General features: G+C 31.8%; 2 protein-coding genes across 2 annotated transcripts; both read left to right on the top strand.

Annotated features, from left to right (window-relative positions):
- Positions 1 to 855: 855 nt before the first annotated feature.
- LOC139786202 (uncharacterized) lies at positions 856 to 4,110 on the top strand. The gene is made up of 3 exons (XM_071725366.1): positions 856 to 1,207; positions 1,321 to 1,528; positions 1,941 to 4,110. Exons 1-3 carry the CDS (start codon positions 856 to 858, stop codon positions 4,108 to 4,110), a joined length of 2,730 nt encoding a protein of 909 aa, XP_071581467.1.
- A 7,037-nt stretch (positions 4,111 to 11,147) lies between these two features.
- Positions 11,148 to 12,264, top strand: LOC139786201 (NADH-ubiquinone oxidoreductase chain 5-like; the record flags this gene model as incomplete). Its single annotated transcript, XM_071725365.1, has 1 exon — positions 11,148 to 12,264. A coding segment is annotated over exon 1 (489 nt), but the record flags the coding sequence as incomplete, so codon positions are not given.
- Positions 12,265 to 12,897: the final 633 nt, after the last annotated feature.

The raw sequence follows: 12,897 nt of genomic DNA, 5'->3' as shown, positions 1-12,897 counted from the left end.
TTTAAGATTAATATTGATTTTTATGTATATATATATAAAGAGATTTTATTAAATATAGTTTTTAAGTATTTAGGTATAGATTATTATTCTGTGTGATTAATTATGATAAGTTTTTGAATTGTAGGGTTAATGTTGATATGTTTACAAAAAGAGGGAGAAATTAAGATTATAGTTTTTATTAATTTATTATTAGTATTAATGTTATTTTTTATGTCATTGGATTTATTTATATTTTATTTTATGTTTGAGGTAAGATTAATCCCTACTTTTATATTAATTGTATATTGAGGGGGCAATCCTGAGCGGTTAATATCTTCATATTATTTAATAGTTTATATGTTATTGATTTCTGCGCCCTTGTTGGTTTATATTTTTAATTTTTATTTTTGTAGAATAACCTTAAAATTTGTTTTAAGGAGGGTTGTTACAGTCATTGCGGAGCAGGCGGCAAGAGGGGAAAGCTTATAGGTGTAGCGTTGCTTTTTGCTGTCTTTCTCTCTCCAACGCCCAATATATATTTATGTCTCTTTTAAGTGCAAAAAGTTCAAGCGCGCACATAGCCTGCACTTTTACACGGACGCTGCCAACTCTAAATAATCACACTTTTCATCGCGTGAAATAAACGAATTTTAGTAAATAAATATGTGGAATGCATTTTATTAGCTATTTCTTAAGGTTTTAATTTGTTGTTTGTACAATTAAAACCCAAATACGTTATTATTCACGTTGAAATGTGGCAACCACGCAATTTCGTTCTCAGTAGCTGGTAGCACTGATACACAAGTAACCTCGGGCCTTGGGAAGTCAGAAACGCGAGAGATCTTGGAGTATTTAATTTTTGTGTTTTCAACGAAAATGAAAAGGTGGAAAGGAAAACTGCAAACTGTAAAGCAGTACAATCGTTGTTTACAGCAAGTGGAGAATGGAAAGCGGCGAAGAAAAGCCGAGACAGAAGAAACAGAATGCGTGGTTGATGGGCGACGTATAATTGATATAAAGGTTATGTCGCAACACATGATCTGTACTTTCTGTAAAGAGGATTTATGGATGAGAAATATTAAACAAGAAAAGAGATATGGTTTGGCCTCAGTATTTTCTGTACTCTGCCAAAACTGCCTGCTAATGAATAAGGTACCGAGTGGATATAATCATCCTGGACCAAAAAATCAGTCCATGAAATACGATGTCAACACTAAATCAGCGTTAGGTAAGTTGTACATTATAAATCTTTTTACATATTTGCAAATTGTATAATTCATTAATAAAAATAAAAATTTAAATAAAATATTTACATTTTCTAACGATGGGACTTTTGTACAGGGACTGTACACTCAGGATTAGGGTACACATCTGTTAACAAGTTTCTGCAGTGCCTGAATATCCCGAACATGAGTTCGATTTCGTACAAACGATATGAGAGAGAGATTGGACCTATAATTGAATTAGTTGCAAAGCAAAGCTGTCAAGAAGCCACAAAATTAGAACGATCTTTAACAATACAAAATGTGGAGTCTTTGGAAAAACTTTTGTAAGTTTATTGGCGTCAGGATTTTTACGAGCATTTGTTTTCTCTATTTTCTATTTTCACTAAATTGCAAAGGTTAATAATAATTGTATTAGACATAATTGTATTAGACTTAGACTTTTTTTACAATAAAATCCAGTTTTTTCAAATGTTTATTTTTTATTTTAAAAGTTTATATTCTTTTAATGATAATAAATTTTACAATGATTACATGCTTATAGGAAATATACATATAAATTTTTAATAATTGTACTTATGGTTATTATAAAATGACTCGTAAATAATGTAAGAAATTATGTTTGTATCCAATCCAAAATTATAAATAAAATCTATAATTATACACAGCAAAAACTCAGACATTTATTATATCTCCTTCGTATTCTTACTCTCATTATTTTTCCCTAATGATGTATAGGCCTGAAGATCTTCGAAGCGGGTTTCTAGTTAGAAGTAGAGAAGAATCCGAAGATTCAGTTTTATCGACGAAGGAAACAGATGATTCTAGAAGTAGAGAAGAATCCGAAGATTTAGTTCTATCGACGAAAGAAACAGATAGTTCGCGTGAATTTCAAGAAGACTATAACGCGCCAGACGAATCAGTCGATCAAGCGATGAATGATTTAACACGAATCTTTGTTTCTTACGACATGGGTTGGAGCAAACGAGGCTCAGGGCGTCAGTATGACAGTTTGAATGGCTACGCTGCTATGATCGGGACGCAATCTGGTAAAGTCTTGGATTTTGCAACGAGAAACAGGGAGTGCCGCTTATGCTATTTAGGAAAAGCGAAGGAAAAGCATGACTGTCGTCTAAATTTCCACGGCAGTGCCAAAGCAATGGAGCCTGATACTGCAGCTCAACTAGCGGCTAATAGCACGATTTTGAAGTCGCAAAACGTACAAGTTGGAGTTTTCATAGGTGATGATGACAGTTCAAGTATCTGCGCTGTGAGAAATGCATGCAGTCACCCCGTTGTGAAGCACTCAGACAAAAACCACACTTCGAGAGGTGTGAAAAATATGTTATACAAAATTGACAAGAGAAGTGATGCTAATAAAGAGCTGACGTCAGAAGCTATCAAATATTTACACAGATGTTTCACATATGCTGTATCCCAGAATCCAGGAAATCCGGATAATTTGGCTGCTGCAATCAGGAACATCCCATTCCATGCTTTTAACATGCATGATAATTGCGGAGATTGGTGCAATTATTCGAAGGATCCAGAAAATTACACACATACGACCGTTCTTGGTGGTTTTCAAAACGAACGTTTATTTGAAGAGTTGAAAGAACTTTTTAATAAATTGGCAAACAACGCAGAGAAATTCTCGACTGGCGCTTCGAGCCAGGCTAATGAAAGCCTGAATAACATTATGTCAAGGAAAGCGCCAAAAGCCGTGTGCTACAGTCTTTCCGAATCTGCTGATTTTAGATATGCATCCGCGTTTGCCCAAAAAAATTGCGGAGAAAAATATGTACAAGAGGTATATAAACATTACGAATTGAGTCCAGGATCACATTTGTCTAAACACGTAGAAAGATGTGCGAAATCAGCTCGGATACGGTCGACGAAAGCGAAGACACCACTTTTCAAAACGCGAAGACGAGCTCTCAGAAAACAGAGATCTCAATTACGAAACAGACGGGATCATCTCGAAGGTGAAACTTATAGCAGTCACATCGGTCTATTGAGCATGCCTGCAGTAGAAACTGACCGCGATACATCATCTACTGAGTTGCCAAGCTTAGCAAACAATTTCGATCACGATAATAACTCCACAGCTTTGGTTTTTTTCGATTTGGAAACTGCGGGGTTAAAACTGACTTGCGAAGTCTTACAGGTTGCTATGAAATGTGGGAGCACAATGTTCAATGAATACATAAGGCCAAACGAAAATATATCTTTGGCTGCTTCAAAAGTCAATGGACTAACCAACGAAGGACACGATCTATTCTTACACGGAAGAAGCGTACCTGCGAAGCCTTTGCACGTAGTTGCGAACGAATTGCTCCAATTTTTAAAGGGTTTACAGAAGCCTTGCGTGTTAATTGCACATAATTGTGCCTTTGATGCTCCACGACTTATACGTCTTATCAATCAAGTAGGCCTCGTCACAGAATTTACCCACGTTATTGACGGTTTCGTAGACACTCTGCCACTTTTTAGGAATAAGTTTCCCGGTGAAGATTGCAGTTTAGTAAAGCTGGCAGCTCGAAACTTTGCTCTACATCCAGAAAAAGCTCACGATGCAATGTACGATGTAGTAATGCTACAGAACGTGGCCTTTTATAACTTCACAGTCGACGAATTACTTACCAGTAATAAAAAGTACGTAGAAATGTTGCAATACGACAAGAATTTCAAATCAATTGTACCTTTGTCAAATTCCGTATCCAACGAGATAAGAAAAAGAATGGCTAATGCAGGTATTAGCTACGTTCTATTACAACATGCATACAGCCAAGGAAAGGAAGAGATTATATCACTACTTGAAAAGAAAGAGAATGGAAAAAAGCAAGTGATTAAAACAAAAAAAATGCTGAATACTATCATAAGTCATTTCGAAGAGCTGCTCAAATAAATTTGTGATATGTATGCTGTAAGCTATATTTAAGTATTACTGTTTTCGCACATGTCATGTGCTGCGTTATAAAGTTTAATAGCATAATATATCTGTTTAATAAAATATATTAATTTATTTAATATATAAATTTATATTATTTTATATTTTCAACAAGTTTGTTGGTGCAGTCGTTCTTAATTAACTTTAATGGATTAAAATAGAAATATTTTTGCTTTTACTTCAAATGTAATTACGTTTATTATTTTCTTTGATATTTAATTCTATTATACAAAATTTGTTAAGTGTTATTGAAATTTTCAATTAACAAATTTTAATTCGCATTACGTCTCTCTACATTTGATTCTACATCATTTGTAATGATAAAAAATAATAATAATGAAATAATAAAATAAAGCGTCAATCATTTGACAATTGTTTTCATCAAATTGTGTTCCGAAAATTTACTTTCTCTGTATAACCTGTGACTGAATTATGGCCCCATTGGCACCCGTGATTTATCAGGGCCGACTCTAATGCGACGTTGCCGCTCTCCGTCGCGTGCTCGATAGCTTTACGTAAAATAGCTACAACATGCTGTTTTATTTTTACATTTTCTTGCTAACTATGTAGACAAATCGTTTGAGCCTTGGCAAGGCTCCTTCCTAAATATGTAAAGAATTATTTGCACCTATTTTCATTACATTCTTATCATTTTTAATATGCTTTCAAGGATTATATTATATATCGTGACATTTTGGTTATGTCGCCCATGTATAAGAGTACAACTTCAATAATTAATTACTCGACAACCATGCAGACGATTGTCTTCAACTTTGGCATGGACGACAGATTCCTATAGACGAATGTCCTCCATAAATTTGAACTAATTCTTATCAAATTGATTTTACTAACCAACCTCCTTAATAAAAATTTTAATAAGAAGAGTTATATTTAGATTTGGAGGATTTTTAATAATTATCAAAGCTTTTTACATTAAAATGCTAATTTATTTAATACATATTTGACTTCCCAAGGCTCATGTAGAGGCACCTGTTTATGGATCAATAATTTTGGCGGGAGTTTTATTAAAAATAGGGAGATATGGGTTAATTCAATTTTTAGAAATATTTATTAAGATGAGATTAAAGTTTAATTGATTAATTATTAGAATTGGAATTGTAGGGGGGATATTGATAAGGTTAGTGTGTATGACTCAGGTGGATATAAAAAGATTAGTAGCTTATTCTTCTGTTGTTCATATAAATATAATATTATGTAGGATATTAACTTTATTTAAGTTAGGATTTTTAAGGGGGTATATTATGATGATTTCTCATGGGTTATGTTCATCCGGTTTATTTTATTTGGTAAATTTGTATTATGAGCAAACTTTTAGTCGATTATTAGTTATAAATAAAGGAATGATAAGAGGATTTCCTAGGATAAGAATATTGTGATTTTTGTTATGTGTAATTAATTTTTTGTTTCCTTTTTCTTTAGGATTTTTTAGAGAGATATTAATGTTAGGGGTAGTTTTAAATTGAGATATAATGATAATAATTTTTTTAGTATTAGTTTGTTTTTTTAGAAGAGCTTATTCATTATATTTATTTTCTTATGTTCAGCATGGGGAGAGTGTATATTTAGAAACTAAGTTTAATTTAAGTGTGATAAAGGAATATTTGGTTGTAATTTTACATATAATGCCTCTAATTTTAATTTTAATAAATTTATTAATATTTATGTATTTAAGTAGTTTAAGAGAAAACATTAATTTGTGGAATTATAAAATTATATTTTAAAGTATCTTAAGTTATTTTAAATATTTTTGTTTATTATTATTTAATATTTTTAATGTTTTTATTTTTATTTCTATCAAGGTTATTAATAAATTATCTAGATTTTGTAGTTATAATAGAGTGGATAATAATAAGAGTTAATTCTGTAAATATAGAAATTTTTATTTTTATTGATTGAATTTCGTTATTATTTATTAGCTTTATTTTTTTTGATTTCTTCTATAATTATAGTATATAGTTATACTAGCGTTTCGGCCCGCGCTTCGCGCGGGGCTCAAAGCTACCACGTAGACCTCAAAGCTAGAAAACTATAGATCTATATATAGATATATATAGATCTGTATATATATATTAATATAATTCAGGCGTGTGTGTGCGCGTTAGGTGTGTATGTTTTGTGCGTGGGTGAGTAGGGGGAGAAGGCGTAAAACAAAAAAAAGTCGCGACATTTTTATCCCCGAAAAATTTGCATTTTGGTACCAAATTTGAGAGAATCGGCCCATAAATGTGGAAGTAGTTTGCAATTAATTATTATTTATAAAATTACTTTTACAATTTTAATATTTATAATTTTTCATATAATTTATATAAAAATTTTTAAATATATATTTTATTAACATTTTAATTATTATATTACTCATACAATTTTATAATTCTAAATTTATAAAATTTTTCTGTATATTACATTTTTTGTAAAACATTTTTTACTTCCTTCTATTAGATGTCCTTGATTGCTAAATTCATCAATCTTAATTTTTACACTTTCCTTTCTGGTTGCTCTAGAAAATGCCACATAAAGTTGACCATGAGCAAATACAGGATGTGGCAAATAAATCCAAACTTTTTCTAAACTTTGTCCTTGTGATTTATTGATTGTCATAGCAAATGACACTCGAATAGGGAACTGTCTTCGTTTAAACTTAAATGGCAGTTCCAAATCACTTGTAATTAAATCTATCCTTGGAATAAAGACAATCTGTCCTCGAGCAGGACCAGTTAGAACCTCCGCATAAATTAGATTATTTTTCAAATTAGTAACAATAAATCTTGTGCCATTACAGAGTCCTTTTTTAGTATTTAAATTTCTTAATAGGATTATTGTAGCACTGACTTTTATTTTAAGTCGATGAACTGGCATTCCAGAAGGTGTCAGAGAGTTTAAAAACTCAATTGGAAAATTCAATTGCTCTTGTGGATCATCACTTACAATAGAGTCAATTGAGAGATACTCTTTTTTTTCTCCTTCCATTAGACAAAGAATTTCGTCATTAATTTTAAATGTATCCTCATTCTTAGGACAAAGAATCGTTCGATCTGGATTTTCTTTAATCTGTTCCATGGTGATTCTATCACCAAAAATTTCAGCAATAAGAGATTCTTTTGATATAAAATTCTGGGGAATTTCAATTGTATCCAGATGTAGTCCATCCGTATTTGATAATTTACCATCTCCGAGTTGCATTAGCCAATTTGCAAATTCTTTTTCTTCTCCAGTTCTCATATTTTGCTTTAGTTTAATCTGAGTTACATTCCTCCATATAGAATTGTATTTTACAGTCGACTCAATTATAGCTGCTTTTTGTGCATGTGGCACTACGGGAAGATTTTGTCTAAAATCTCCTGCAAATAAAATTACTTTTCCTCCAAATGGTCGAGGATTCTTCATTAAATCTCTTAAAAGTTTATCAACTGCTGTTAAAGCATGTCCAACAGTCATGCTCACCTCATCCCATATAATTAGTTTGGCAATGATCAGTTCTCGTGCAGCTTGAGAATTTCCTCTGATATTAGATTTAGCGCTATCATCAATTGGAATTGAAAGCTTGAATAGAGAGTGATAAGTTCTTCCTCCTTTTAGAAGTGTTGCTGCAATTCCAGTCGAAGCACATGGAAGAACTATCTCGTTTCTTCCTCGAATAACACTTAGAAATGTGTTAAATAAGTAGGTTTTACCACTTCCTGCAAACCCATCAATAAAAAATAACCGATACAGTTCATTTTCATTTTCAATTGCTCGCATGACAATATCGTATACGTGCTTTTGCTCAGCATTTAATGTCGATAATAAATAATCACCACGTATTCTTTCTTCATTCACATTATACTCTGTTATGTAAATATTTACTGGAGTTGGATTTGGCAATTGAAAATTCTCACAGCTACTTCCATTATTTATTAAAATTTCTTGTATATGATTTAAAGCCATATTTTCAGGATTGACAACATTGTTATGTACAAAGTCCTCAATCATATGATCTTTATATTTAATCCAAAGAGTTAATACATTTGTTGGAGTTCCATAAATGCAAATGTAGCGAACCGGTTTCCAAAAAGATCGGTAACAAAAAATAGTACACTTTATAGCACTCCCCGGGAAATAATACTCCTTCTTTATGTATAATTCTTTAAGATTCGGTCAATTAATTCCCGAAAAATTTAAAAAATTTTGGTACCGGCTTCCAAAAAGATCGATAACAAAAAATTATACACTTTATAGCACTCCCCGGAAAATTTTACCCCTGTTTAATCTATAATTCTTTGAGATTCGGTCAATTATTTCCCGAAAAATTATAAAAATTGGAAAAACCGGTTTCCAGAAATCGATAACAAAAAACTATACACATAGTGGCACTCCCCGGAAAATTCTACCCCTATTTCATATACTTTTGGTAAAAATTCGGTTCAGGGTTTGAGATTCGGTGAATTATTTTATATATATAAATATATATATTTTATATATATAATAAATATATATAGATTTATACATATCTATACATATCTACAACTTATAGTCTCTTGTTTTCACTTCTTCTTTTTCTTTATTTTTTCTTTATTTTATATATATTTTTATATAAATTTGTATGGCAATTAAATGATGGCAATTAAACCCATCCTCGAAAAACCGGTTTCCAAAAAATCGGTAACAAAAAACTATACACTTTATGGCACTCCCCGGAAAATTTTACCCCTACTTCATATATTTTTGGTAAAAATTCGATCCACTAACGAATGAGATTCGGTCAATTATTTCCCAAAAAATTGGAAAAATTATATAAAATTTGAAAAAATTTCGGAACCGGTTTCCAAAAAGATCGGTAATGAAAAATTAACCACGACATTTTTATCCCCGGAAAATTCTACCCCTACTTCATATACTTTTGGTAAAAATTTGGTCCACTAACGAATGAGTAGTTCGCGTACAGACAGACAGAAGACGTGACTTATATATATAGATATACAGGGTGTCACTGAATGTTTGGTACTTTTCTCATATTTAGATAGAGCGAGCCAAACTGAGTCGAAAAGTCATGTACCATTTTGCAATTTTCGCAATAGTTGATGAGTTATTAATGATTAAAAATCGCCGTATTAGCCCGGCCCACCGCCAAATCCAAGCGAGCGCGAGATGCGGCCGCCCCGCGGTCGGCGCGCGGGCAGTTGTTTTCTACTAGCGGCGATGATTACGCACGAACGGCGCGTAACGCCGGGCCCCCGTCCTGAGCGATGATAGTTTCTCGCCTTTTTTAAATAGAAATAAAATTTTCTAACAACATAGAAAAATTTTTTGTGCGTACGTATGTACATACGTGTGTACATGCATACACACAGGAACATATCAATTGTACTGCTTAAAAAAGCGATTACTCAATTTACTTTTTTTCTTTTATTAAGTAACGGTTGTCTTTAAGAAAGAATATTTTCTTGATGATAGTCTTAAAATGTACAAATTTTAGAAAGAGTCTTTATCATGTACTCGAAAGAAGAATTTATACTCCTTCAAAGAACATAATAAAATTTTATCAAAGAAAAGTCAAAATAATAAATAAAGTAATATGAGGACCCTCGAGATTAAAATAGGAGAAGTCAAGGCTATGAGGGTCAGACGCAGATCACAGTGCGTAATATCAGAAATAACTGATTTATTCGTCGTTTTGATACATTACATCGATCCGTACGTTTCGGCTCAGTTTTGAGCCATCTTCAGCGGTAGTTACAGAAATTAAGTTACACGTTCTCCGTACCGTATGGTGAGTATACTGATTCAAAGTATCAGAAAAATAGACCAATTGATCCATATCTGTAAATTTGTTCAATTAATGTTGAGATATTAAAAGATCCCTTAGGAAACTCACCATTCGGTCTGAAAAACGTGGAATACAGAGCCATGTACATAATAAATACTCTCTGCGAGAAGACTTGACGATCTTATCGACACGACACATGCACAGCAATGATATGAAAGGTCTTGCAAGAAGAGGCATGTCGTAGGTCAACACACCGGCGAGGATTATAACAAAGCACGATTTGACACCGTCTCAAACTGACACGGATTTTTTGCATCATGCATATGTCACGGTTTTGAGCAAATTGTAATCCATGCTCATGAACTTTGGTCGTTGGCAAATCGGGGTTTTACTATTGGTACATGTAATATTGTGACGGTGTCAAATCGTGCTTTGTTATAATCCTCGCCGGTGTGTTGACCTACGACATGCCTCTTCTTGCAAGACCTTTCATATCATTGTGTGTCGTGTCGACAAGATCGTCAAGTCTTCTCGCAGAGAGTATTCATTATGTACATGGCTCTGTATTCCACGTTTTTCAGACCGAATGGTGAGTTTCCTAAGGGATCTTTTTAATATCTCAACATTAATTGAACAAATTTACAGATATGGATCAATTGATCTATTTTTCTGATACTTTGAATCAGTATACTCACCATACGGTACGGAGAACGTGTAACTTAATTTCTGTAACTACCGCTGAAGATGGCTCAAAACTGAGCCGAAACGTACGGATCGATGTAATGTATCAAAACGACGAATAAATCAGTTATTTCTGATATTACTCACTGTGATCTGCGTCTGACCCTCATAGCCTTGACTTCTCCTATTTTAATCTCGAGGGTCCTCATATTACTTTATTTATTATTTTGACTTTTCTTTGATAAAATTTTATTATGTTCTTTGAAGGAGTATAAATTCTTCTTTCGAGTACATGATAAAGACTCTTTCTAAAATTTGTACATTTTAAGACTATCATCAAGAAAATATTCTTTCTTAAAGACAACCGTTACTTACTAAAAGAAAAAAAGTAAATTGAGTAATCGCTTTTTTAAGCAGTACAATTGATATGTTCCTGTGTGTATGCATGTACACACGTATGTACATACGTACGCACAAAAAATTTTTCTGTGTTAGAAAATTTTATTTCTGTTTAAAAAAGGCCAGAAACTATCATCGCTCAGGACGGGGGCCCGGCGTTACGCGCCGCTCGTGCGTCGCGCCGTGTCATCATCGCCGCTTGGAGTAAACAACTGCCCGCGCGCCGACCGCGAGGCGGCCGCATCTCACCGCGTGCTTGGATTTGGCGGTGGGCGGGCCAATACGGCGATTTTTAATCATTAATAACTCATCAACTATCGCGAAAATTGCAAAATGGTACATGACTTTTCGACTCAGTTTGGCTCGCTCTATCTAAATATGAGAAAAGTACCAAACATTCAGTGACACCCTGTATATATATATATAGGGAAAAATTTATTGAACGTTTTATTTATTTAGTGATTTTGTTTATTATATCTATGATTTTAATAATTATTTCTCCTAGGATTATTAGAATTTTATTTGGGTGGGATGGATTGGGGTTAGTTTCTTATTGTTTAGTAATTTACTATCAAAATTTTATATCTCATAATTCAGGAATAGTTACTGTTTTATGTAATCGAGTGGGTGATGTGGGGTTGTTGATAAGGATTGGGTTATTGTTAATAAAAGGGAGGTGAAATTATTGAATGTTAAGGGAGGATAAATTATTAATATTCATAATATTATTAGCTGCAATTAGAAAAAGAGCTCAAATTCCTTTTTCTACGTGATTACCCATGGCAATAGCAGCTCCAACACCAGTTTCAGCGCTAGTTCATTCTTCAACTTTAGTTACTGCTGGGGTTTATTTAATGATTCGATTTAACAGATTTTTATTAGGGAGTAAAGTAAATTTATTTTTATTATTTTTATCAGTTTTGACTATATTTATATCTGGGTTAATAGCTAATGTTGAAAATGATTTGAAAAAAATTATTGCTTTATCTACTTTAAGGCAGTTAGGGTTAATAATAATGATTTTAAGAATGGGGATAAAGATTGTTACTTTTTATCATTTATTAACTCATGCAATTTTTAAATTTATGTTATTTATGTGTGCGGGGATTATTATTCATTCTATAATAAATAATCAAGATATTTGTTTGTTAGGGAATTTAAATAAAGTAATTCCTTTTACTACAATGAGATTTATAATTTCTAGTTTAGCCTTGTGCGGGTTCCCATTTATAACTGGATTTTATTCAAAGGATTTTATTATAGAGGAAGTATATATATTAATAGCAAATAAATTTTTAGTAGTTTTAATTTTAATTTTTTTAATATTTACTGTTTCTTATTCTATTCGTTTATATTATTACATATTTTTTTTAATATAAAATTTTATAGTTATAATTTAAAAGAAAATAATTTAATGAACTTATCTATAATAATTTTAGTAATGATAAGAATTTTTGTAGGATCTATATTAAGTTGATTGTTTTTTTATGATTTATATGGGGCTTATTTAAGGGCGGGATTGAAACTATTAACTTTAAGAAGTTGTATGTGTGAATTAATCATTGGAATATTTTTAGCTTTTAATAATTTTATAAGAAAATTTTATTATTTAAATTTTTATGTGAGTTCAATGTGGTATTTAAATTATTTATATTTGTGATTGTATAATCCTTTAAATATTGTGGGGGTAAAAGTGATAGAGGTAGAATATATCTTGATCAGAATCTTGATTAGAATATTTAGGAAAAAATTCATTCATATATATAATTCAATATTTTTGTTTTAAATTTATATATAAAATATATATTTTTGTATATTTATTTATTAATATTTTGAAGTGAATATATTTATTATTTTAAAAATTTAAATAGCTTATAAAGGCATAAAGCATAATATTGAAG

Source organism: Temnothorax nylanderi, unplaced genomic scaffold (assembly GCF_030848795.1).
Source record: "Temnothorax nylanderi isolate EJ_2023f unplaced genomic scaffold, tnyl_v1.0 TNYL_tig0981_pilon, whole genome shotgun sequence".
Classification (NCBI taxonomy): Eukaryota; Metazoa; Arthropoda; class Insecta; order Hymenoptera; family Formicidae; genus Temnothorax; species Temnothorax nylanderi.
This window is presented reverse-complemented; position numbering and strand designations above follow the sequence as displayed.

What these genes read in the sequence shown, in the direction of transcription:
- LOC139786202 (XM_071725366.1), top strand. Translation starts at nt 856, where the DNA reads ATGAAAAGGTGGAAAGGAAAACTGCAAACTGTAAAGCAGTACAATCGT. An exon ending in CAACACTAAATCAGCGTTAG is followed by an intron (nt 1,208 to 1,320) that starts GTAAGTTGTACA and finishes ACTTTTGTACAG; the next exon opens with GGACTGTACACTCAGGATTA. An exon ending in GAGTCTTTGGAAAAACTTTT is followed by an intron (nt 1,529 to 1,940) that starts GTAAGTTTATTG and finishes AATGATGTATAG; the next exon opens with GCCTGAAGATCTTCGAAGCG.